Source organism: Lasioglossum baleicum, chromosome 6 (assembly GCF_051020765.1).
Source record: "Lasioglossum baleicum chromosome 6, iyLasBale1, whole genome shotgun sequence".
NCBI classification, from domain to species: domain Eukaryota; kingdom Metazoa; phylum Arthropoda; class Insecta; order Hymenoptera; family Halictidae; genus Lasioglossum; species Lasioglossum baleicum.
This window is the reverse complement of record NC_134934.1, coordinates 783,932-811,909: the sequence shown is the minus strand read 5'-3', so window position 1 is coordinate 811,909 and position 27,978 is coordinate 783,932. Positions and strand designations below refer to the sequence as shown.

The 27,978-nt window shown below is 32.0% G+C and overlaps 2 protein-coding genes and 1 long non-coding RNA gene across 11 annotated transcripts; 2 read left to right on the top strand and 1 right to left on the bottom strand.

The window, feature by feature from the left end:
* Positions 1 to 1,557: 1,557 nt before the first annotated feature.
* LOC143209421 (uncharacterized) lies at positions 1,558 to 5,381 on the top strand. Its single transcript, XR_013009080.1, has 4 exons — positions 1,558 to 2,027; positions 2,401 to 2,623; positions 2,688 to 2,999; positions 3,082 to 5,381. It is a non-coding gene; the product is annotated as an uncharacterized LOC143209421 (long non-coding RNA).
* A 1,485-nt stretch (positions 5,382 to 6,866) lies between these two features.
* Tefu (Serine/threonine-protein kinase tefu) lies at positions 6,867 to 19,725 on the top strand. 9 transcript variants are annotated; one of them, XM_076424862.1, is made up of 19 exons: positions 6,884 to 7,007; positions 8,147 to 8,284; positions 8,376 to 8,796; positions 8,887 to 9,240; positions 9,321 to 9,717; positions 10,125 to 14,413; positions 15,034 to 15,351; positions 15,426 to 15,731; positions 15,813 to 16,027; positions 16,084 to 16,421; positions 16,499 to 16,965; positions 17,090 to 17,319; positions 17,408 to 17,524; positions 17,644 to 17,799; positions 17,994 to 18,139; positions 18,218 to 18,324; positions 18,416 to 18,694; positions 19,246 to 19,426; positions 19,586 to 19,725. In XM_076424862.1, the coding sequence occupies exons 1-18, from the start codon at positions 6,894 to 6,896 to the stop codon at positions 19,422 to 19,424; spliced, it is 8,571 nt and encodes a 2,856-aa protein (XP_076280977.1). In that variant the 5' UTR covers positions 6,884 to 6,893; the 3' UTR covers positions 19,425 to 19,426; positions 19,586 to 19,725. The 9 variants fall into 9 exon arrangements, with proteins under 9 accessions (XP_076280980.1, XP_076280979.1, XP_076280978.1 ...); XM_076424860.1 differs by having other exon boundaries at positions 19,540 to 19,672; XM_076424868.1 differs by lacking the exon at positions 19,586 to 19,725 and having other exon boundaries at positions 10,125 to 12,322; positions 14,294 to 14,413; positions 19,246 to 19,424.
* On the bottom strand, positions 18,416 to 27,343 carry Mtrnapol (mitochondrial RNA polymerase). Its single transcript, XM_076424870.1, has 19 exons — positions 26,838 to 27,343; positions 26,586 to 26,724; positions 26,142 to 26,249; positions 25,856 to 26,055; positions 25,652 to 25,785; positions 25,048 to 25,406; positions 24,626 to 24,981; positions 24,223 to 24,492; positions 23,795 to 24,142; positions 23,557 to 23,727; positions 23,338 to 23,463; positions 23,052 to 23,252; positions 22,687 to 22,962; positions 21,677 to 21,922; positions 21,423 to 21,582; positions 21,111 to 21,357; positions 20,855 to 21,026; positions 20,016 to 20,107; positions 18,416 to 19,761 (listed from the first exon to the last, which is right to left on the bottom strand). The coding sequence occupies exons 1-19, from the start codon at positions 26,853 to 26,855 to the stop codon at positions 19,641 to 19,643; spliced, it is 3,744 nt and encodes a 1,247-aa protein (XP_076280985.1). The 5' UTR covers positions 26,856 to 27,343; the 3' UTR covers positions 18,416 to 19,640.
* Positions 27,344 to 27,978: the final 635 nt, after the last annotated feature.

Here is a 27,978-nt window from a genome sequence, read left to right as displayed (position 1 = left end):
TCTAAAAATATGATCACAATGCTATTTTTCAATTTCTCTAAAAAACCTGCATTTGTCGAATTTTTGCGTGTTTTTCACTTTGTGTAATTAACATTTTGAACCAAAAAATCGGGAAAAAATCTCAAATATCAATTTCAATTAAATGCAATTATATGATTAAATTAATGCAAGCAAATGGGGAAAATTGACCGAAAATTGAATGGCACAACGGCTGTTTAAATACTTCGAAGGACTACCTCGTCCGGCTAGGCCCTTCATTCCAAATTGTAATATTCCAATATTCCAAACCATTTTAAATATATTCAAGTACTATTTAAAACTATTAATGAGTTTTAACAACAAAATATTTTAAATAGAAAACTAAATTTTGACATATAAGATAAGATTATAGCAAGCTTGCTATAAATGTCGAAAACTCGAGTCTGGCCAGATATGAGACATTCAATTTTCAGGAAACACTATTCTATGATGACGAACGGAGAAAAGGGAAGTGAAGCTCGGGGGCTTCGGTCGCCGTGGAGTGGAGTGAAACATTGTAACATATATATTGATACGGGTCGGGTCGGGTATATCGGTGTGAGACTACTAATCAAACAACAAAGCTTAATTATTTATCATTACTTTTTTATAGGATTTTCCTTAACATATTTGGTGAATTTTGTTTCTTTTTATGAAAATGGTACCAAAATTATATAATTCCGATGATATTTGCTTATGCAATGAGCGACGCAAGTTTCGGACACAAAGAAGGACAGCGTCGGGAAAAGAAGAGACGCGGATAGTCCTTATTCTTTTAAGATTTCGACTTCGACTTCGTCTGCTAGATCTTCGCCTCGTCGCACAATGTACTCATAAATGAATCATGTTTCAGGAAGTGGTTCAGTTCAGAATGAAATAAAATAATGTTACACGCACTTTTTAAATAGCGTCATATATGGTGCAAGAAATATTCGTATAGAGTCAAATAGAATTATTTTTTTAGATATCTTCGTGCGAAATACTGCCTCTAAATAACATTGTATGGATAGGAGCCGTCGAAAATTAGTTTAATTAGTTAATACTTTTATCTTGTTACTACCTCTGCTTTAATAATTGCTGTCAATAATGCTGTCGAGCATTACAAGTATGGGATAAATAAGTAAAAAAATTAATTTTCTGTTTCCTACTAAGGATCTTAATAAGAACGATTGAATTTTGTCATTACATAACATAACAGAATATTTTTTAAGAATCATTATTTTATACCCAACCAGCACACATCGTCTCATAGATGTCTGTTTCATGTCGTCGTCCCGTCTGAACGTCTATGTCCCAAAGATACGTCTTTTAGTCGCCAAAAAGATATCTTTATGGAGACGTTGTTTTCACAGCAGAGGGTGAACGTCTTTCAGCTGTCTCATTTCAGTCGTAAATGCAACGTCTCCATAAAGGGTATCTTTTTGGCGACTGAGAGACATTTTCCGGAGACGTTGTTTTTCCTACGCCGCCGGTAAAGAGTGGGGTGGAGTAGGGGGATACAGCTTCTAAGGAAGAACTTTTTTCTGTGCACTTTTTCGAAAAAAGAGCTCTGCATGCTAATCCGCAATAATACAGAGAGTATTTCAACGCAAAGAGCATTTGGAAAAAGTGTACAGAAAAAAAGTTCTTCCATAAAAATGTACACTTTTGTTGTTTACAAAGTTCCAAGAGCCAAATCCAAAAAAGGGCTCTGTACGGGACCCCGCAATAATGCAGAGAATATTTCAACACAAAGAGCATAAAAAAATATTGCTTCTTCGCGAAATGCGGCTTACCCGCGTGATCGAAAAAATCAAGCTGTTTCATATATTCTCTGTCAGTGTCTTTCCTGCGAGAAACATATCTGCTTCTCTGTCTTCGTAGTTCACCCCGAGTGGCGCTGTTGAAGTTACTATTTTTGGTCCGGCGCACATGGTCGACACCGGTCGACACCAGGTTTAGAGAAGTGTCTAATTGTATTAGTGTATTGTAATAGTGATAATTTATCCGACGAGTGTATATTTACAAAAGTAAGTACTTCCATTGCTGTTATTTGTTACCGTTAGTGTTTTTTGCTGATGCCCTTCCGCTATATTCGAAGTTTACTATGGGGTTGGCAAGAAAGTCAAAGAAAGTACTTTCGGTATTGTAAGGGGGTAGACTGCTTTTTCCAGGATTGCAAGGGTGCGGGATTGCAATTGATTGCAATCCTGGAAACGAGTCTACTGCCCTAATGTGTAAATAAGTGTGAAGTCAAAAAATGAACAAAAATTGGTCATATTTCCATTCCTTCATTCTATTTGCTATTTTTCTAAATATATTCTTTAATTAAATATATTTACGTCGTAATTACATATATGTTTAAATTAGTCTCTAAATTTTACCATACTTTTCAATTCTTAGAATATATACACACAAATGGAGATGCCTACAAATACATGGACCGTTGTCCAATTTTTGGCGGACGGAACGGTAGAAGCGGTGCCAAATAGTTGGCTGGAAGGCGACAAATGTTATTGGCCACCGGTACACAAATCAAAATTGAGCAACGCAATCCAACAATGTGAACTGCCTCAACCTTCGTGGGAGCACTTTTCTGTAAAGATCTTCAAAAACAGTACCTTTGGTAAGTTAAAGTAGTTACACACCATACATGTATAATTAAAATAATAATTATATAATGCTTCTAGATGGCTACACGAAGGCTAGAAGAAAAGCAAAGGAGGCCGAAGAGACCAATGACTTGTTTAATAAATACACTTAAAATAGCTGACGTTTATCTTTCATTTTCATTAAATTAACAGAATGTGATATGCTACATAACAATTTTTTATTTTAGGCAGCAGAAGTGCACAATACGGGGGGCACAACAGCTACAACTTTGCCAGGAAAGTCTAGGTATCATTATGACTGACGTGCTGGCATGGCGGTCTGCTATAGCTGATTGGGCCGGAAGGGCAAAAAACCGTTTGCAAATTATCGAACGGTCAGCCTTGTTATATGTAATTATCACCCTTATTTTAATATTATTATTATAATGATTATTCATGTGCAAATTAATAAACAAAGATATTCTTATTCAAGGTGCAGCGGAGAAAGCCAAAGTGGACGGCAGCCGCAAGAAACATGAACAAAGCGAGTGTGACCAAGTGATTTTAATTTCAATATATCTGTGGTTATCAGGAAGAACGCCGCATGTCACATATACTTTCACTTTCGATCGCTAATACTTTGACATAGGAGGTTGGTTAAATTGCATTGTTGTCTGAGCCTTCCAAACGTGTTTCCATGACTTTTTTTCTGGTAAATATGTACAGTAGCGGACAAAAGTGTAAGACCGCTCTAAAGAAGACGATAACTTTTTTAATATTTTACTATACGATTTGAACTTTTTTGGGAAACTAGAGCAATTAGTTTACTAAAGGACGCGAAAAGAAATTTTTTCAAAAATTGCAATTGATCGGAATTGTTGAAAAAATACTAAAAGTTGATTGTTTATTTAAACATATCCTGAAAATTTCGTCAAAATCGGTCGACGTTGCAATGAGCTACAAACGTTTAAAGATGGTAAAAATTGCAGATTTTCGGCAATAAATCGTGAAAATCTGCAATTTCTACCATCTTTAAACGTTTGTAGCTCATTGCAACGTCGACCGATTTTTACGAAATTTTCAGGATATGTTTGATTGACACAGATCTACACAAAACGTGTTTTTTAAATTTTCAATATAGGCCCACATAAAATAATTAAAAAATCAACTTTTAGTATTTTTTCAACGATTCCGATCAATTGCAATTTTTGAAAAAATTTCTTTTCACATCCTTTAGTAAACTAATTGCTCTAGCTTCCCAAAAAAAGTTCAAATCGTATAGTACAATATTAAAAAAGTTATCGTCTTCTTTAGAGCGGTCTTAAACTTTTGTCCGCTACTGTAAATCCTATACTCTAAAGTCTAAAGCTCAATGAATGCATAAACTCGAATTTTTGAAATTGTGACATGCGGCGTTTTTCCTTACAACCACAGACATTATCAGTAATATTTTATTTTCACTTTTATATTTTATTTTAATTTTTATATTTTTTAATTTTAGTATACAGGGTGAGGCGCCAGAAACAGGCCCCCTGAATAAGCATTAATCAGATGTTAGTAGCTTTTTTGTAGATGGACGCGTAAAGGACATGTGAAGGTCAACTTAATTTTTTTAAATGGAATGAGGTATTTTTTAATACATCAATTATGCAGCTGGACATTCATTATAAAAAAGTACTAACCTATGTATGTCGAAAAATTAGTAGTTCAGGGGATATTTCAATTTAAATAACTCTAAAATACCATTACTGTCGTACTAAGACGTTAATGTTTACTTACTTATGTAACGTCGTAGTACGACAGTAATGGTATTTTAGAGTTATTTAAATTGAAATATCTCCTGAACTATTAACTTTTCGACATACATAGGTCCAGCTGCATCATTGATGTATTAAAAAATACCTCATTCCATTTAAAAAAATTAAGTTGACCTTCACATGTCCTTTACGCGTCCACCTGTAAAAAAATAATACACTACATAATGTACCCCTTCAGACCATGCAACTTCTGTATACAAAACTTTTTCGTGCAACGCATACTTTGGAAGTTATTATAGGTGTGCAAGTTGCGTGGACCACCCTGTATACTGATTCTGATGTTTCAACTGTATATTTTATTCAATTTTTATATTTTAATTTAAGTGTATTAATTTTAATGTTTTAAGTGCGTGATATTGTATTTTAATTTTAATACTTTATTTCTAATATATTAATTCTAATGTTTTAAGTGCGTGATATTTTATTCTGAATGTAGTATTTTATTTTACGCATACTTTGGAAGTTATTTATTGGTGTGCAAGTTGCGTGGACCACCCTGTATACTGATTCTGATGTTTCAACTGTATATTTTATTTCAATTTTTATATTTTAATTTAAGTGTATTAATTTTAATGTTTTAAGTGCGTGATATTGTATTTTAATTTTAATACTTTATTTCTAATATATTAATTCTAATGTTTTAAGTGCGTGATATTTTATTCTGAATGTAGTATTTTATTTTACGCATACTTTGGAAGTTATTTATTGGTGTGCAAGTTGCGTGGACCACCCTGTATACTGATTCTGATGTTTCAACTGTATATTTCATTTCAATTTTTATATTTTAATTTAAGTATATTAATTTTAATGTTTTAAGTGCGTGATATTGTATTTTAATTTTAATACTTTATTTCTAATATATATTAGAATTTAATATATTAATTTTAATGTTTTATATATATTATTTTATATATATTTTTATTTTATAAATAGTACATATATTATTATAATAAACTATTTGTTCGTTTACTTTAAACTATTATCGTAAATTGATTTTTCCCTCCCACTCCCTTTTCGCATAAATACGTCTCTCTAACAAGCTCAAGAGACTTCTGAAAGTCGCCTAAAAGATGCCCGACAGAGTCGTGGAACATGTCTCTACAATGCCTGAAACACGACTAACAGTCATTCTCAAGACCACTTTAAGACAGGCAACTTTGTAACAAACGACCTTCCGGAGCCCTTGTAGAGACTTTCCGGAGACATTCGCAGACATCTTTCAGACATTTGAATGTCTAGCGGCAGACATCTTTCTGCTATCTTTGAGCTGTATCTGTGCTGGTTGGGTATATAACGCAATAATGTTCAAATTACTATTTAAATTCCAATATACATTTGTAGAATATTACGTAGTAGTTACTTTCATTTTTCCTTCATCTATAAACTATCGATTATATTGTAAACAATTATTACAATGGTGATAATAACGGAAATAAGAATACAATAAGAGAATTATACATATACATATAGTATTATAAGGCAATTACAGAATGGGTAATGTCAGCATTCTACTATATCATTCTTCTTCCACTTGACGAATATCTCGTCGATTGTGGAACTTTTACCGCTGTGGTATGTCAGATCACTGTAACTTTCCCGTTATCCCCGCGCCCACTCGCGCCCACTTACCGGTCCCGCGGAATAACACAGGGGCTGGCAGTCTTTAATAGTATCTCGTCGGTGATAACGGCATCCGCCGTTCCACACAGACTCCACGAGCTGCCTTCCATCTGGAAGGAAGAAGCTGCCCTCTAGATGCTGTGACGGCGGACTTTGTACACCTGTAATCGTTTTCGGAAGCCCACTGGCATGCAACTCCACACTCTTTCTAGATGTACTCCAACCATTGCTCCGAGCAGCCAATAAGCGGCGTCTGGAACCATACTGCCCTCCAAATTCACTCCACGCTCTGGACTATTCCTGGCAGTTCCAAACTGTGCTATCAGGGTATATATATATAATATATATGTAATTGATTTTTAGTCGAACCATGCTCAATAAACAATTACGAAAAAATTTATAAATATTCCACTTAATAGCACACATGATTGAGATTTTTTTCAGATTTTTCAGATTATGCAGACATGTTTGTGAAAATCTCGTAATTGAAAATCTCGAAACATTCGAAGAAAATGCATATTTCGTATTGAACTTTTCGAGATACCAGTTTTATAAAAATTCATTAGTCCGATATTATTGAAACAATTGTCCTTAATTTTTCTCAGAATTTTTTATAAATTGTATCGTTGTTAAAAAACATAGACATATAGAATAAAAAGAAGGAGGCATCAATTTCATCTGACGGACTGTTTGAGAATTACTCTTGCAAGTAGTGACATCTTTATTTCGTGTTACAGTACTAAATTCGTGCTAACAGTTCTCCTATTAGAGTGGCGATACTGGGCGATACCCTGGCTCCATCTGTAGGAATCACTACAAACTACAATCACTAAATAGTGTGTTGTACTTACTGTGTTCAACTGTGTTCATGCTGTGTTGTACGTTGTACTTGTTCAAAGTTGTGTTTAAAATGTCAAAGTATTCAGAAAGAATTCAGGAAATATTAAAAACTGCAAGTGGTAAGAAAGTTCTAGACAAAAAAGTACGTATTCTACACTATTTAATCCCTCTAAATCCATGACGTGTTACATATTACTTGTTAATATATTTTAACTAACATAATTCCCGCTGAAAAATCAACGGCTGGCTTATTTTTTGAAGGTATGAAACTAATTTATTTTTAGCACTTAATCCTGTAGGATTTCTGGGATAAAAACATATTCGTGCACCCCTTTGGGCTACCGGCTATCTGTGTATCAAATTTCAGCTTTCTATGCCTTCTGAGAACAGAGGAATAACACTAATTTAATTTTAGCAATTAATCCTGAAGGACTTCCAGGATAAAAACATATTCGTGCACCCCTTTGGGCTACCAGCTGTCTATGTACCAAATTTCAACTTTCTATGCCTTTTGTGTTCTGAGATTTTTTTAGTGTTACAGAGAACAGAGGAATAACACTAATTTGATTTTAGCAATTAATCCTGAAGGACTTCCGGGAAAACACATATTCGTGCACCCCTTTGGGCTACCGGCTATCTGTGTATCAAATTTTAGCTTTCTATGCCTTCTGAGAACAGAGGAATAACACTAATTTAATTTTAGCAATTAATCCTGAAGGACTTCCAGGATAAAAACATATTCGTGCACCCCTTTGGGCTACCAGCTGTCTATGTACCAAATCTCAACTTTCTATGCCTTTTGTGTTTTGAGATTTTTTTAGTGTTACAGAGAACAGAGGAATAACACTAATTTAATTTTAGCAATTAATCCTGAAGGACTTCCGGGATAAAAACATATTCATGCGCCCCTTTGGCCTACCAGCTGTCTGTGTACCAAATTTCAATTTTCTATGCCTTCTGTGTTTCGAGATTTTTGTACTGTTACAGAGACCAGAGGAATAACACTAATTTAATTTTAGCAATTAATCCTGAAGGACTACTGGGTTAAAAACATATTTGTGCACCCCTTTCCATAGAAAGACATAGAAAATTTCAGAATTCTATGTCTTCTGTGTTTTGAGATTTTTTTACCGTTACAGAGGACAAATTTGATGCCTGATAAATTAAAATGCATTCAATTATTAATTAATTCTTGCTTGACAATATCATCTAGCAATACATTATTAAAAACATACTGTTTACCAAACATCATTACAGTATATTGTATTTGTTTTGTTTTAGAAGTGTGTGCTTGATTTGTTAGAGTTATATGAAAATCAAGAAGCGCTAAACGAGATATGTATTAATTCAGAACAAAATGTACAAGGTGTTATAAACTGGTCATATATAATCCATACAGTTCATAAAGTTGTATTGAATGTAAGTAACAATTTTCATGTTAGGATTCATTGAACATAAAGGTGTTCAATTTGTACTATGTCATTCAGCGATGAAATTGTTTTTATTGAAGGAAACAGATAGACATGCTTCTAAGGATTCTTATGGCAGAGCAATAATTATTGAAAGACAAAACACATGTCTGCTTATGAGGAAAACAGTTCAATATGCGAACTCTTATAAAATACCACTTCTGAAGTGCTCGGATATAATACCATTAATTTTGCAAATACTAGGAACAAGTATATATGAATATTACCATGAAACTTACATGCACATATTGGTATTGTATGTACTGCCACTTAGAACATATCACGTGAAGATGTTACCTGAACAGTGGCAAGAGTTATTGAAGATATGTATTCTATTATATAAGAATGTATCTTCAATTGTAAATAAACGTACTACTTTAGAAGCATTACAAATGATTGCACATTATGGTTGTTTATACTCGGATCTTCTACCAAACTTGAAAGAAACACCGCCATTTTTAGGTGCGGTATTCCTAGTATTTTTTTGTTTTATCCAATTTATTATTTTATGCTTAATTATGAATTAAAAGGCATTATATTTTGTGATTTTAGAAACTGTATTTCTTGATGTAAAAACAAATCAAGAAATCTTGGCAGAATCAGCTTATAAGCTTGCGCATACAGTATGTCGACAAATTGCAATAGAATGTAGACATAATCTTTGCCAATTTAGCGAGAATGTCTTACCAAATATAATTAGTTTAAAAAGTTCTATAGAAAAGTATAAACTTTTACTGCTTTTTAATCAAATTCACCATCCCAAAGGAATATGTAAAGTCGATGATGGTGCTTATGCTAGTAACTGGGAAAAGTGGTGTGCAATACTTAAAAGTATGTATTTAATGATATTAAAAGATTTGAAAGCAGACGTGCTTCCAAAAAGTTTTACTTATCTTGCGAGCGAAGGTAATTTTTATATTTCTCCTCAAAATAACTTGTTACAGTTTACTTTAATTATTAATTATGAAAATTTTTAATTATTTTAGTTTTCAAACAAATATTAGAAAATACAGACATTGTTATTGAAAGAACATCACTCGATGAATCTGACTGTATTAATGTAGTAAAAAAAAGAAGAATTGCCAGTAAAATGGATGGACTAATTGACATAATTAGTGGTAATAACAGTGAAGAAGCATGGCCAAGAATACAGATATTAACAGTATTACTTAAAAAATATCCTGAATGTTTGAAATCTCACGATCTTGCAGAATTCTTAAAAATTTTAGTAAATCTTCTTACACAGTCCTGTAAAGAAGAAATTATCATGGATAATTTATATGATTTATGTGCCATTCTATTAACAAATGAAAAAATATTATCTACCACGTGTATAGAGAACTCAAATATATATTGGGATAAAATATGGGATATTTTATTGAGGTAAAATGTTTATAAATTGTAAGAATGATGTTAAGTGTGCATGTTATATATGTCTTTATTGATTGCAAGTGTTATATATGTTTTTATTGATTGCAAGTGTTATATATGTTTTTATTGATTGCGTTAATGTTTTGTTAATGTTTACGTTGTGATTTTGTTTAAAAATAAAAAGAGGCAGTCCCCTGCGAGCGATCAACGAAATAACACGTCGTGTCGAATCTTTATGAATTCCGTGTCGAGCTTCTTTATAATTTTAGAGTTGTAAGCTGTAAATCGACATATATTTGTCATCGGTATATATTTGTTGTTTATAAAACAATATTATTTAACACTGTTGTTTTCATAAAAGAACACAAATATTTCGTTACACGAATGAAATAGATAATAATAATAATTTATAATTCTAGGTCTCTTAATGTGAATCAAAACGAGATATCAACTCATAAACTTACACAACTCTTCATCATAAATAATAAAATAACAAAGCCAAATGTGCTCTTGAGACTTTATCTTACAAATGTTATCAAATGGTCAGTTATGAGTCTTCGTACATTAATAATACTTTGCAAATATCTATCATTACCATCTGATATAACAATGTTTAACATAAATACATGTTCTCCAACAATGAATTCAGATTCTGTGAGATTATGTCTATTAAAATGGGCATTGAATATACCCTGGCATAAACTGGCCACAGAAATAGTAATTGATGAGTTGTGTTTGTTACTGATTAGTATTACATCAAAATCGAAGTATGAAAAACAGATCGAATTTAAAGAAAATAGTACGAACAATTCATGTGATTGTTTAAATAATGAGGAACTATCTTACGAAGAAATTGAAAATGCCTACCTACTATTAAAATACAAAACAAATTTGTTCATTGACAAAGAAAAAGATGATATTCATTGTGATATAAAATTGAATGAAAAGATATTGTATATGCAAGATATTGTAACTTCTTTGCAAGTTCAGTTATGTAACACATTAGACGAAGGTAGTGGTAATGATGACATATACATAAGAATAATAAAAATTGCTATAGTAGCAAAAGTAATATCAATGATGAAACAGTTGAATATGATAAATAATGATGAGATATTTCTTCAGCAAACAATGAAAACACATCTAAACTCTGTTTATACTTTATTGGCGAACATAGATCCATCAAAAAGTAAATATACGTATCTGTGTAATGTCACAAAAGCACTTAATATATTGTATGGAACATTATACGATACAGAAATCTCAAAGATAATCATTTTATCTTCAACACCAGAGATGTTAAGAAATACATTTAGTTTAATGAATATTGAAGATAACGAAATTGCTGATTATGAGACAACTAAGGATTACTATGAAAATTATAGCTCTTTTCAAATTAAACGGAGAGCTTTAGATCAAAATATACAGGAAAAATGGTGTAATTTCTGCGACAAAGGCACAATTAGAATACAAACATCGAAAGCTTTAGCATTATTTTGTTGTATGAACGTGGGAGAAGAAAAATGTGAAATTCAAAGAAAACTCATGGACAATTTGCTCAAAATAGATATGTATGATTTGTCTCGTACATTTAATTTTAAAATGGCTGTTACAGTTTTAGAATCACTGTTAAACTACGACAAACAAAATTTGTCAAAAAATCACGGAGAAACACCATTGAAAGATGTATTGGCATTATATCAGGAATGTCGGGAAGATGAAACTGCTGTTCGTTATATATTCAATATTTTACCATACTTTCTCAGGTATGCTGTAGATTATAATTTTTATTTAGACGATTTAATAAACATCATTTCACAACAGAATCGACATAAAAAGAAATATGGTTTTCGTGTTCATATAGAAATTACCAAATGCATTTTAAGAATTATTCATATCAGTCCCACGCTTCTTTATTATATAGTACCTAATGAGGTCGATCATATGATGCCAATAATGGACAGTATTTTATCATCGCTTACCAATTCTTTGTTTATCGTGCAGTTAGAAGCAATCAAATGTATACGAGAAATATACCTTTCGAAAAAAATTGATTTCAAATGGAAAGAGATATTGTTTATGCAAATAGAAAACTCGATAAATAAGTTAGTAATTAGTAGTCAGAGCATGTGTGTTGACGAAAGCGAAACTAGAATAGCAGGCGCACTTTTGGGACTAATAGCAATAGTATTTAGTAATGGAACATTTCAATGCCGTGCTTTATTGACAATGTTACATTTTATTATGGACAAAAAAATAGACATTCAGATAATACCAAGGGCATTAGGTACTATAACAAACCAAATAAGATACATAAGTCTCATCGAAGATAATTTAAGTTATTTAATAACATGTTGGTACAATTCAAGATATTCATCAGAGTCATTTCCATGGCAGTTAGTGCAATGTAGTTCGGAAGAGCAATTTTATGAGACACATATTAATATGCTTGCATTTATTAAATTTCAAAGTTTCAAGCTATCTAATGTTGCATCGCTTTGTAATTATGTTACATTATCATTCCAACAAATTATTGAAAATATTTTTCCACAAGTAATACCTTGGCTTTTATACTGTATCAACGAAGACGATGACAGTGGTAAAAAAAAATTAGCAGGTAAAATATTTCATAAGCTAATTTCAAATCAAGATGAATTTCTTGAAGTTAAAAAGTTTTCTAGTTTATTTAATGACAAATTTGAAGAAACATTAATTTATCTTTTTGAAAGATTGCATGACGAAAATTACCTTAAAGAAATGTTAAATGTACAAATTTCATTTGCAATGTCGAATCCGCCACATTTTAAACATGAAACAGTTAAGATGTGCTTAAAATATATGGAAGAAAACTTTTTCACCGAAGAAATGTCTGTACAATACGTTTTGGCACATAGTTGTCCAAATGTATTGCAAAAACTATTGTTACATTTAAATAGCAATATTTATAGACAGAAATTTGTAGAACATAAAGTAAAAGCTTTTCATCAGTATATGTTCTTCTGCACACTAATTGTTCAAGAACTGCAACAAGATTATTTCAATACACTTTCGATGTATATAATAAAGGATATTAGTTATAGTTTACTTCATATAATTAAAGGCCATGATGGTGTTCTTCTTGAAATAGCAAGCAAATATTTTTATGAATTCGTGAAACAGGTATTGCCTACAAGACACGAGGAAATCAAAGAAATTTTGAGTTTCACTGTTATGACTCTAATTCCCGTTGCACAGGCAGGAAAAGGATCAGTAACTTTGGAAATACTCAAGTTTTTATTAATTGAACAAAAAGATAAGTTAAGTGATGCAATAGAAAAGTTAAATTCATTTCCAAATGTTCCTATTTTTCATGAAATCCGGAATGTGCATAATGCATTGAAATATAAATCTGAGAAAACATATACTTTGGAGGAAGAAATACAACATTTTCTGAACTCTTTGATCGACAAAAACATAAATTATAGTATAGAAGACATTTTACATTTACGACAACAATTGTCCACGAGGAAAGAGGAATTCCAAGTATTGTATAATAGACTTGAAACATTGCGTGGATTTTCTGAAGATTGTGCCTCGAGTATGTTGCATCAATTAATATATAAACTTATCAAATTAACAGCATCCTCTGACATAAATGTTTCGATTGAAGCATCAAAATGTTTAGGTGAGATAGGTCCGAATGATTTAACATCAATGATATTATATTTAGAGAAAAGCCATGTGAATGAAAGTTCTGATTTAATAGAGATACTAACATATAAAATAATAATTAAAATGATTGAATTATTATTTCAAAGTGATGTAGAACTAAGAAAAGTTAGTGCTGATGTACTTTATGCTCTATTGTCATCTTTTTGGGGACAAAAATTGTTAAATACAAGGTATAAAGAACGCTACTCTAAATTAACGCTACCTCTAAATTATATTAAACCGTTTATAACTAACAAAAGTCCAAAACCAACAAAAATTACTTTAAATACTGCAAAATTGAGTAACATTTTAAACCCTCAAAATAGTATTTGGTCAATTGAAACTAATGGCTCGTATGCTAATTGGATTTCAGAAATAACATGTCAAATTCTACAATGTTTTACAGAATTCTATTCAGAAAAATTGTTCTCAGTTTGTGCATTAAGCATTGATGTTTGCGAAATAATTTTACCGAGAGTTATTTTCTTAATAATTCATATTGATAAAAAGTACACACCTGCTATGTGTTCTTGTATAAATAAATTTTTTTACTACAACTTTGACTTCACAATACAAAATGTAGCTACCAGTGCAACTTGTAAAACAGCAAATTGTGACCGTCAAATCGTCCATTGTATGTTAAATATTGTAAATTATATAAGAATACAAGTTGCCGATAGTGGTTGTTTACAGTTGAATTACATGTATATTGCAAAAGCGGCACAATATTGTGCAGCTTTCTTTACTGCAATATTGTATGCAGAAATTTCTTGTGAAAATATTTTGAACGATCATAATAATTTCACTAACATTTCAAAAATTGATTATGTCTACGAATTGGTACCTGAACAAGGAAAAGTGATACAAAGTATACTCAGAGACACATATGCAAAAATAGGTGATTCCGATGCCATTCGTGGCACCGGATCTTCACATTTACAAGACCATTCGACTCGTATACAACATTATCTGGCACAAGATGTTGAGCTTTCTTTTGGAAATATGTCAGTGAACAAAGGTAAATGAGTATAATCTGTTTCATTTCATTTTCAACTTCTTTAATGTATATGAAATCTCATATGCGGATGTTTATGCAATTTTCAATTTTTGTAGACAAATTTTAAGAAAGTGGTACCAAATAAAATTCTATTTTCATTAGTAATAGCATTTGTAGACCCAAAATAAATAAAAATCGTACTAAATTGAATTTAATACTCCAGCATTTTTTGAAAATTTTGATAAGCCATAAATGCATAAAAATCAGCAGTCTATTAATGATACCCGGGTACCCGAAGTCGAAGTCGGGTCGGGAACCCGAAAATCTATGACATTCGGCTCTCCGAACAATATAATTTTTTCGAGTTTCCAACCCGAATTCGATTTCGGGTACCTGAGTATCACCAATTTTCGGGTCCTTGCCCACCTCTAGCAACTGAACTAAGTTATAGTTTCAAGGTGATAAAAGAGATATACAAAAATGTTATTATACAACATTAAATAGTTTTGAGTAATATATATATATATATATATATATATATATATATATATATATCATATGATGCATGTTTTTGCTCCATTTTAAAACTGTGGCTTAACTTATGTGCGTAGAAATGTTTAATCATGAAATATAAATTACAGAAATAGCTTATGGGCCCCATCAATCTGGTTTTCAAAATTTACTTGACAATATGATATATGCCATGTCCACACATAATGAAAAAGTAGATGAAGATATCCAATACGAATGTGCGTGGAGACTCGGCAATTGGAATTTCTCTGTAATAAACCAGGCACAAAGTGATTGTAAATTAAAATCACAAATAGTTGAATCTGATTATCATTTTTACCATTATCAAGCATTAAAGTACTTTCATGAAGGTAACGAAATAGGTATACAAAATGCAATTGGAAATGCTCGTATCAGTATCGTCAAAGCCCTTAAGAATATTAGTTTAGGTAAGTTCAGACCAACTGTTTAAAACATAAATGGTAACATTTAGTTTATCTAACAATATACATTTAATTTTCAGAAAGCAGCAAAACTGTATATGAAAAATTAATGCAGTTACAATTAATTCGTGAAATTGAAGAGTTAAGTTCAGCAAAACCAGACGAACATGAAAAAGTATTGCAAAAATGGCAACAACAAGACATATCAAATTTTAATGAACTGCAATATATTGAACCCATATTAACTCAAAGAACAATTATGTATCAGATAAATAATGCTTTAGTTGATAGCGTGCAGATGAAGGATGCACTTTACAATACATACTTAAATATATTAAAAATAGCGGCGGATAAAGAAAATTTACGTATTGCTACACGTTCGCTAGGTAAAACATAGAGACATAATAATATGTAGTAAATAATTTTATTGCAACATGTTACATAAATATTTTTGTTTTAATATAAAGCTGCACTAGCGAAACAAACAGACCTGCCCCCAAAAGTTCAAGATCAAATGCTTTATCAAGAATCTCTGTTAGCACGTCTTAGAAATGATTTGGAAATTGGACGATTTCTTTTACGTAATTTAATGCACAAGGATACCTTAGATACAAATCTACGAGCTCAGGTGCTGAGAGTTTACGGTGACTGGATGGCTGAAACAAAATCGGAGAATCCTCAGGTATATGCAATATGTGTACGAGTTTTTGCAGTTTAATAACTATTTGCATTTTTCAGACTGTAATAGAAGAATATTACATGAAATCTGTAGATGCGAGCACTTCTATCAATGAACAAACTGCTGATAGCATTAAGAATTTACATAATACACAAGTAGCATTAGCACGATTCGCTGATGTTCAATATGAACAGATATGCGCCCATATGAAATCTCCTCAATTTGAAAGTCTTAAAGAATGCATTACGTCTACGGAAGAAGTCAGTGCGTTGTCGATGAGTAAGGACAAAGATGTTAGAAGAGCGTTTATTCTAAATCACAAACAAAATATAAATGATGCTGCAGAACTAAAGCATATACAGAAAGAAAGAGATAATTATTTAACTTTAGCATTACAGTAAGTTTTCACTCTGCATAGTACTATGAACTTAATTAATGCACAGAAAAGTTAAGTTAAAAATATTTCTTTTGCAGATACTATTTACTAGTGTTACAACAAAGCGAAGATTATAATTTACTAATATTTAGAATAGTAGCTCTCTGGTTAGACAACATAAAACAAACAGATGTTAATCATCTCTTAAATGAGAATCTTCAGAGAATACCGTCTTTTAAATTTATTCCACTTATTCCACAATTAGCTGCACATATAAATAATGTTTCAGATGCATTCTCTGAAAAAATATACTCAATTATGGAACATTGTGCCCTGGAACACCCACACCATACGTTACCTGTATTGTTAGCATTAAAAAATTTATATGGCGATTATGAATATAGTACAACTCAGGCGAATAATGTGGTAGAACCAAGAGTGCTCGGCGCTCGAAAGTTGTTGCAGGAATTGACAAGAACAAATATTAGGCTAATTGTGCATGAAATGGAAAAGTTATCACACTCGTTAGTTATGTTAGCTAATCTTGAAACTTCTACAAGGAAACGTAAGCTATTTTCTTTCATATAGTATGAATTTAATGATGTAATAATATATGTACAAATATGAAAATTTGAAAATGTTAAACTTAATAGACATAGATACATTATTAAATAATTTTTTATTTACAGCTGGTTCGATGGTTAATATACCGAAAAATCAAGAAATCTTGAAAGTTAAAAATTTCAATAATGTACTTGTACCAACGCTGACAATAAATGTAAAATCGTCCAGAAATTACAATAACATAATTGGAATATCTAAATATTCAGGAACATATGAGACTGTTGGTGGTTTAAATACACCAAAAAAGATAATCTGTATTGGCACGGATGGAATTTCAAGATATCAATTAGTAAAGGTACAGAGTAATAATATCGCTTATTAAACACTTAATATTTTAACTGAGTTGAATCTCAATTATAAATTATGTATACATGTGTCTAAAGGGAAAAGATGACTTACGACAAGATGCTGTAATGCAACAAGTTTTTAGCGTAATGAATATACTGTTAAAAGCTTACAAAGAAACAAAACGGAGAAAGTTAATGATTCGAACATACAAGGTATTAAGTAATAAAACACATTTCACTCTACAAATATCAAACAAACTTTCTAAATCTATATCAAATGATTTAAGTATTTAGGTAATATGTATGATACTCTTCTCTTTGTTAATTTTTAGGTTGTTCCATTGACCCAAAGATCGGGAATATTAGAATGGTGTGATAATACAGTTCCCATTATATTTATACTGATAGGTTCAAATCCCAATTCTGGATTTCACGTGAAATATTACCCAAAAGATTATACAGCAAAAGACTGCAGGGACAAATTATCAGTAAGAATATATTTAAATAAAATTATGTTTACAATGTGACAAACTAATTATTGTCATTAATAGCTGTAAGAAAATATAACGAATTCAATTCTTAAATAAAATCGTTAAAAGATAGTAACATATGAAAATTGCTTTGAGTCTAATAGCTTCATCAAAATTTAGTTTGTAGAATTTTTATGTATGTTTATCTTTAGGCAGTGGAAAAAGCATCAACTGACGCCAAATTGAAAGCATTTACGGACTGTTGTGCACATATGCATCCAGTACTGCATCATTTCTTTATGGAAAAATATCCATCTCCTGAAACGTGGTTCGAGAGAAGATTAGCATACACTCGCAGGTAAATGCATTGTAGTGTAAAAATTTCTCAAATTTCTCGCTTAAAATTTGAATCGTTGTGTATATCATGTGTTCATAGCATAGCTACAACATCTATAGCGGGATATATTTTGGGCCTAGGAGATAGACATTTAAACAATATTTTACTTGACCAAACAACTGCTGAAGTAATTCATATTGATTTTGGTAAAAATATATATCTTAAAAATTATAATAACATACATATATTTGATTATGATATTTGTAATATAACTATTATATTATTAAATGCAATTAGGTATAGCATTCGAACAAGGTAAGGTATTACCGATTCCTGAAACTATTCCGTTTCGGCTTACGCAAAATATTGAGGCCGCAATGGGTGTATCTGGAATAGAAGGGACGATGAGACAATGCTGCGAAAAGACTTTAACTGTTTTACGTGACCAAAGACAAATAATCATAACTTTACTACAAGTCTTATTGTATGATCCACTGTTCACATGGACTATAACACCTGCTAAAGCACGTAACATTCAAAGTGGGAGCTCGTCGAAACAAGTTGAAATTAATCAAAGTAAATATTACGTTTCCATTCAGCTGACCAATATTAGGTTGGCAAGAAAGTGATTTCGGTATTTTAAGGTGAAATAGAGAGCCCAATTTTTTTATTCAAGCAATGAATTTTAATGAATAAGATATTTTCCTTTTTGTTCGATAATCTTTTGCCAAAAAGAGTAAATAAGAAAATATTTTATTGATTAAAGTTCATCGTTTGAATAAAGAAATTCGGTTTTATTTCATTACTTTCTTGCCAATCCAATAGTTGTTTTACAAGCAACAAAGAGAGATGCTCACTCTCTTATAAATAGACTGCAGATTTTATATGCATGTACGATAAAAATGAATAGGAAAAATACAATAAAACTGTGAAAACATTTAAATCAATTTAAGTATGTTATATTATTTTTGACTTATTAAAATTATCGAAAGAAGAAATATATACATTTTTTTTTCTTTCTTTCACAATTGACTAGGAAAGTTTTTATTTTGCATAAAGATCTATAGTCTATTTACAAATGTGTGAACCTAATCCATACTTATCATGAGAACAAATATTATCTGTAGGTTCTACTGGAACTAACAAAACAGCAGGAAGAGCTCTGTTAAGAATAGAACAAAAACTCCAAGGTACCGAAGAAGGTTTAGCGTCAAGCATTTCTGGCCAAGTTGAAAGACTTATACAACAAGCACGTGATCCTATGAATCTTTCTCGTATATACTGCGGATGGCAACCATATTTATAATTGTAAGAATTTTAAGACAGAAACGTTTGTATTGGAAAAAAATTACAACGTTTCTTATTTTATCTATATTCATTTTATATAATTTAAGAATACTTACAATAAAATCTTATTTTAGTAATAGGTATAAACGCAATTACGATAAATGTAACATATACTTTTAGGATGTTTTTATTTTTTCAAAATATACACAAAGTATTTTATACACATGTATAAATTTTAACTGAAGAAGTATGTAGAAGACAACACGTTATTTATATCAAACTTGCCCTTTGATGGCACACTTGTTAAAATACGGTGCATTTCTTCAGGGGTTATTTTATGTTCAGGCTGTACATTTCTACAATCATAATATATGTAAATTAGCATTTAAGTGTTAGCTACGTTAACTGTGCTAAATATTTTATACTATTTTTAATAAATAAAAGAACGTATTTTAAACTAAATAGTTCTGTAATTACTATAGGACGCCTATGGTATATATCACAAGCATCTCATGATTTCTTGTATCATTAAAGAAGTATATGAAATAGACCTATTTTTAATAATTCTATTTTGTTCGAAGAAAAATAATTATTTATAAATGTTACTTACATATACGCTTGTTTATAACGATTTACAAAAAATTTCGCTAGATCCTCAAGTATAGGTTCAGTATGAAGGGCAACAAACTGTTCTCTACATATCTACGAGGAGTATTGATTGTGTATTATAAAATATTATAAAATGATATACACCTACTTGAGATGTGCGGGTTGACACATACACTACTGTGCAAAAGAAAGAAGCACCCAGTATAATTATAAGATATATGACAAACAATATCTTTATTGTGTATTTATTATTACTATTAGTACTTATTATGCGTATTAGATATATATAGTATCACATATTCTCAGAACTATCCAATTAAACTGCGGGATCCTTTTTCAAAACTTACTGTGTTCTTATTTGATTTTTTATGCTTTTCTATTAAATATGGTCGGGTGCTTCTTTCCTTTGCGCAGCAGTGTAGGTCACAGGGACTTAAAACCGGTATGATTTTGATACCGATATTGCACTAATAAAACTGTACGAGTCCGTAATTTCGAGTGCCCGCACATCCCTAGCCACTTCGTTCTCTTGGAAGTGTTATGTCGCGACGCCGATACTGTTTGCATAAGATCACAGACGAGTTATCTCGCGACGCAATGCCGCTTGCGCGATGCCACGAACGGACGGACGGACGGACGTGTTATCCTTCGTGCGAATGGTATTGCGACGCGAGATAATACGTCCATGGCATCGCGCAAGCGGCATTGCGTCGCGAGATAACTCGTCTGTGATCTTATGCAAACAGTATCGGCGTCGCGACATAGCACGTCCAAGAGAACGAAGTGACTAGTATAGTACACATTTGAACGCCTCAGTTATACTTATTTTCTATTACTCACTTTATTCATAATATCTACAGTAGATGCATGAGTCCAGAAGCAGTCATGCACTGAAACAAATGTGATACCAGCTTCTTTACAATGTATGCTAGTAAGCATCATGTGAGTAGAATCTAGAGAGTGTATAAAATTCGGCGCGAATGCATTCTTTTGTTTCATCGAATCAGGTTTTCTGAAAACAATAAAATTCGTTGTCACTTTAAAAGTGATTGTTCTGATTAATACAACATCTATATATGTATATGTTCATACTAACTCATTTGGTTTGTGATTGTTATCTGATTTTTTCAATTGTTTAACATATGGTTGTATAATCGGCAATCCCAGAGGAGTAACCCATTCCACCTCTTCACAACAAACGGAGGAAATGATTCGAGCACACGATGTAAACCAATCCTGAATTTCTCTTGCGCTTTTAAACATTGTCCTTAACGTCGAGAATGTTTTTTCAGTTAAATATGAACCAGCAGGCCAAACGTGTTCTTCAGGGAACTCAGCCATATCTAGATACATGGATAACGAGTATTACAAGAATTACTTGGCCATAAAAATGAAATTAAGTATATACCTTTCAATTGCTTTGTTATTTGCAATTTTGCACCATATTTTGTCACACCGTATACTGTCGTCATGACAGTTTGCTTTATAACTTTTCTTTTTACAAAACCGTCTAATAATTTAGCAATTTTTACTTCGTTTTTGACATCAATTTGTCGATTCTCCTCGATCTAAACGATGGAAACGAATAATATATACAATTACGTATGTATTGTCGGTAAAAAATGTGTATAGATATTGATATTTGTAATGAACATAACATACTAAATCGGCAACTGTGGTATATACATCCTTTGGAGTGTGGAATGGATACAAATTGACACTTTCTGCACCGATCTGATCTCTACCAAGTGCTGCATAATGTTGAAGGCCGTTACAACTTCCATCTTGATGTATCGGAAACCTACTTTCATATTCTTCTATGTTTGGTGCTTTCAGTGCATTGGCTATTTCCATACAACCTGCTAGTGTTTGCCACGGTTCCTCGGATTGTTTCCACCACATTTTACCCTGTGCGATACAAACACCTCTTCAATTATAGATTATTTTTATATATATATTAACTTTATTATTTAACACGTTGAATGTTGCGATGGTTGGCGATGACCGGCACTACTTGCTTGAAAATGATCGTCGCAAAATTAGTGGCACTAACTATCAATTTATTCGTTCTGAGATGAACTAAATTATAGTGTATGACATACAGTTCATTGTCAAGTAACTAATGATAATTATTAGACTGCGGATCTTTATGCATTTATGAAGAAATTGGTTGGGTGAAATATGAAACAGTAAAGGGTTAGAAAAATTTAAGAAAATCGTAATGTTGTCTTTAATGTAATGAAGTTATTAAGGGATGAAATCAATTTTTATTTTATCCCTGCTTTCCACAATCAATGCAGAACATTTTTATTTTGCATAAAGATCCGCAATGTAGTAATTAATAATAACTTAGACCAGAGCTGGGCAACTGGCGGCTCGCGGGCTGCACACCGCTTTTGTCTCCACTTCTTAGTGTCTACCAGTGTCTCCCACAATTCGGACTTACGAAAGAAACAGTGTGCGGCCCGCCAGCTCTCTGGCTCTGGAGATAAAGCCAAACAAGAAGTGAAGACGAAGAAGTTGCCTAGCTCTGAGTTAGATCCTTTATAGTTTTATACGAATGAAATAATATTATGAAACACACAAAATTCACGCGGCAGTAAACGTATTACATATTAAAATTGGGTAAGCTTATAAACGTGTATGTATTTTACAATGTAAGTAGAGCTTACTGTTAAAGGCTTCTTAGCACTGTCCAATATAATATCTAAATTTTCATTTGCGAATTCAAGACGTTCCTGAACAGAAGACCCTTTCTTTTTACTTGTCAAATTAATAACGTGCAATTTCAGCCAATCCAATCCCTTTGGACCCAGTGGTTTAGACTTTGCAAACAGCAGTAAAGAACGACTCAAGTCAGATGCCAGATGATTCAAATGAGGAGGTATTGGATAAACTCGTCCTCTAAAATCCAGATTATGTGGCAGCCAAAATACTTTGTCTCTAAACTTTAAAATAAGAAAAAAAACTCTTTTAAACTTCACTTTTGTTATGCGATACTAAACGAAGTAGATTGAGACGACGAAAAAAAACATACGTGATTGGCAAGGGACAGCCTATAAAGTGCATCGCACCACAAAGAATAAACTTCGTACTTTTTCTGCTTAAACTTTGCCATTTCTATTGCTATTTTTCGCTTTTCTTGAGCGGTAGCGTTCTCCTGTAAACGACTTGGAGGAATCAACATTGAAACCGATTGAGGAACACTTAATTCCACGGAACCTCCTTGTTGAAATATCTATAACAGTCGCGGATCCTTTATAAACATTGCGTTCTGCATCTATTTTGAATAACACTTATAAAAATATTGAAAAAACGGTTACCTCTATTACGATGTCAAGTATGGGAGAATTAATTGTCCATGGTATAGAACTTAGTTGATTCAAAGAATCAAATGCTGGATACAGTTGCTGTACTGGTGTATTTTGTAGCTTTTGCCATAAACTGTCCTAGAGAATATAACGATATTACATTATTCATGCGTTGAACAATGAATTTTGAGAACAATAAATTTTAAATATTGTTTGGAAATAATAACTTACTGTGCCATTTATAATTCTAACAAAATCTGTTGATGTTAAAAGATACCCTCCTGTATGCACTGATGTCCATGGTCGTGGTGGAGCATTAGAAGGTATGAAAATTGAATTAAATGATAATGTATCTGACTGTGCTTCTTTGTACATCTTTGATACAATAGGATGAGGTTTAATCTATAACCAATAGGTTAAATTGTGACATATAAAATGTATTTACATAAAATATTCAAAATATACGGACCTGTTCAATCAAATAAGTTTCCTTATGTCTAAACAATGTATAAAATGCAGGAATAGAACTTTTAACTTCATGTCCTTTAAAGAGGTCGGGTTTCAGTATCAAATCATTCAAAATGATATTATACAAAAACTTGCCTACATTAGCAATCACATCTTTAGGCCAAGTGTAGCACATAGTGTTTAAAGAAGTACCAATGCTCTCCTCTTGACCTTCAAAATATTGCCATACAGTACGATTGTTCATATTAGCGAACCGTTCTACACTTTTAGGATGTAAGTACCATTTTAGATACTTTTGATAAATTTTAACTATCTTATCCAATACACCATTTCTTTCTTTGCTTTGGATCTGCAAATAAGTCGTGTAAATATTTCCATAATAGGTAAACTCAACATTGCATTAATAAATTGTGTAATATATCCACCCACCTCGTACTTCTTATAAATATTCATTCCTATGTCGATATGTAACAAGTTAAGAGCCATACTAAATGTTTCTGAACCATTGGCTACTTTTCTAACTTCTCGTATTATAGCATTCAAATAGTGTTCCTTGTCTAATACTTCCAAAAATGGATGTAACACCATCAAACTATTAAAAGAATGTCGCTCTTGTTCTTTCAAACATTTTAAATTTCTTTCAAACGCTACTAACGCTACCTCTTTCCAATAATTTTCTAATTCAGCAACTTTTCCCCTCTAATAAGTACAGAAAAGAAAAAATGAACGATCGTTATTATGAAATAAAAAGTAACCTAACTATGCTTTATAACATTAAAATGAATTTGAATTAATGTTCAATTAAACATAGTAATAACAGCAAGGATCTTACATATTCAAAAATAATATTTATATCTCTTTGAGGCTTGTTTATACTCTCTATTGGCACTTCAATGTCTTCCTCGCGTTGAAGTTGCACTTTTAGATCATTTGTCAATTCGTCCATTGTTAGTATATCTTCTGCTGGACTGCAATAGTTATCCCTCATGGGAACTTTGTTCAAAAGATTGCACGTGTATCCTAAATCCACTATAGAACGTGAAGGTTCGAAGTTTGGTTCATGTAGCCTAATTACTTTCAATACATTTTCACGCTGATTATGTTTAAAATGCGTTTTATTAAACATGTCGTTCAACGTAATTCCATGAATGCTCATTTCCTTTATCAATTTTTGAAATAAATCTGAATCTAAAGAACGCTTCTATTAATTTTCCTGTTTTATATATAAAACTACTTTTTCTGTTCTGAAATTACCTAATTGATTTTTCTTGGTGTTACTCCGTTCCATAGCATCAAACATATACACATACGTCTGTGCTGTTGGTTGTACAGAATCATTTTTTATAATTTCATATAAATCTAATACTTTCGGAAGATCTTTTCTAAAAGCATACGCTTCTAGAACAATATTATACAGTTCAACACATTCGCTACTGTATTTTAAGTTACTCAGCATAACTTTTCTATACCTCATTAACGTTTTGTTTACTCTGTTCATCATTTTACAGCTTAAATACACTTGCATGTGTGCTAACAAATTTTCAATATATCTCTTCGAAGCATACTTGTTATTAATTTTATGTTTATGATTCTCTGGCTGTTTCTGACTTTTCCTATAATAACAAAAATTGTATAATCTGAGAATGTTCTAAATACGAAACATTTGTTAACCGTTAGATTAAGAAAAATTAAATGCATAAGGATAGTAACATATAAATGAACATGGAATAAAATTTAGATGTCTCGAAGCTCATATTTTTAAATTATTATAAAATAACGACCTAATTATACACTATATAATCATAATACTGGTTATAATGAATACAATCACCTATTCCAAAATCAAAAACATACTTACATCTTCGATGAAAAGCATCTTTTATTCTCTTTATTTGTAAATTGTACATTTTCTGATTTCTCAGGTGTATTTTTATTATTATATGAATCCTTGTTATGATTACTGGTTTCAGGTAAGATACTTATATCGCTTCCCTGTTGTAATTATATAAATACATTTTTGTTTGTATAGTAAGACACATAGAAATCAAATTTTAATACTTACAGTACTTGCGTTATCTTCATTGTTAGGGGAAGTAGAGTTTTCATCACATATATTTAAACCTGAAATTTCGTTCAAAGCAAGATTTGCAATATCTGGAGATTTTTGTAAGATATCATCATGATTATCGACCAACATTGTTATATTGGAACCCTTTATTTTCTGTATTGATGTTTTTTTATTACTTGATTTTCCAGGTGTTACTGTAATAAACATATTTCATACCAAAATGATTTCCCAATATTAAATATTATTTACTCGTGAAAAAGTTATCAACATAAAATCATACCTTCAAGTAGCTCTGCATATAGTTTCTTTTGCCTAACTCTTTTCTTTATTGAAGAACGACCTAATGAATTTGCTGTTGTGGCATTAGTCCGAATTTGATGATGCATTACTATCAATTAAATTTATAAAGATAATTAATTAAAATATATTAAGAACTTCTTTATAGATCATGTGATACAATGACATGCTACATTTCCTTAAGATAGATTTTGTCATAAAAATTGAAAGAAATATTAAAGATTAAATAATATTTAAAATAGTAAATAATTCATTATAATAAATAACATGTTACATGTTTAATGCTAAAAATGTATTGAATTTGAAAAATGGTGCAAAGAAACATACAACGATGATAACATGCAATGATTATGAACTACATGAACGACAACTATTTAATATTTCGTAAACACTTGTAATACAGAAAATATTAATAAATGTAACATACATTTTGATACTTTCCCATGATAAAAATTACAGAAGGAGCACAATCGTAACGAACGTTGCATTATTATTTTTGGAGGAATAAAAAGAACACAATTCGAAGAAATTCGTGTTGTAAGCTGCACTAAAAGAAGATTGTACATCTTTGTACAATAAGCAAAATTAATGACAAACTATTAACAGATTCATCATCTAATCAATTTTTAGGTATACGAAACAAGTAACCTAAAATTCGAGACAAAAAGCCGCATTTTACCCAATAAACACAAGCCATAAAGTGCTATATTGTGTAGATGTGCGTTGCAGTGTTACGATTTACGATATCGTCCAAGATTCCTCGTGCGATGGATGGCCACCAATGGCCACTGGTGGCACTGCGCGGCCAAAACAGTAACGTATCTATATGTCAGATATATTATATATTATTATTATATCAGTATCTATATATATATTAGATATCCTCTCTGATATTAGCAGATATTATTAGGATGATGAGGTCGAGACCCAGACAGGCCGATTTAGCCGGGCCCCTGTGCACACAATGGCGCGAATATCACCTGCAGGGGGCTCGAGCCCAGAGCCTGCCGGCCGGGCCGGAATTCAGCCTATTTTTGAGAGGGCAGCACGGTATCACACTAATGTGGCCAATCAGTGCTTCGAGTGAGCCCAACTTTTCTCGCGCATGCGCGACACAGGGCGGGTCGCATCAATGTGGCAGTACTTTGCAAATGCGTAGCAGTCTCCCTTGTTACCATTCCATGCTTGTTACCGACAAAAGTATAAGGGGGTAGTCTACCCTCGATTTGTAACTAGAAAATACCTAGAATATTACTAGAAAAATGGCTCGAAACATGGGTTTGCGGCCAGACGTTGATTGACCTTATTAGAACAAATTGTGGGCTGTGTGAGGGCTCATTCAAAAGAGGAAGGTTCAACGCAGCGCGCTTTTCTCACGAGGTTAACGAGATTATGTTTAAATCTAATAATATGATGGCCCAAAGTCGAGAAAAAATCTAGGAAAAAATCCCGCAGATTTCAATGCATTTTCTGTCTCTAATAGACTTTTTTGGCTTATGAGATGAGAAAGGCGCGCTGCGTTGAACCTTCCTCTTTCGAATGAGCCCTCACACAGCCCACAATTTGTTCTAATAGGGTCAATCAACGTCTGGGCGCAGATCCATGTTTCGACCCATTTTTCTAGTAGGATTCTAGTTATTTGCTAGATATTTGCTATTTACTAGAATCTTACTAGAAAAATGGGTCGAAACATGGATCTGCGCCCAGACGTTGATTGACCCTATTAGAACAAATTGTGGGCTGTGTGAGGGCTCATTCGAAAGAGGAAGGTTCAACGCAGCGCGCCTTTCTCATCTCATAAGCCAAAAAAGTCTATTAGA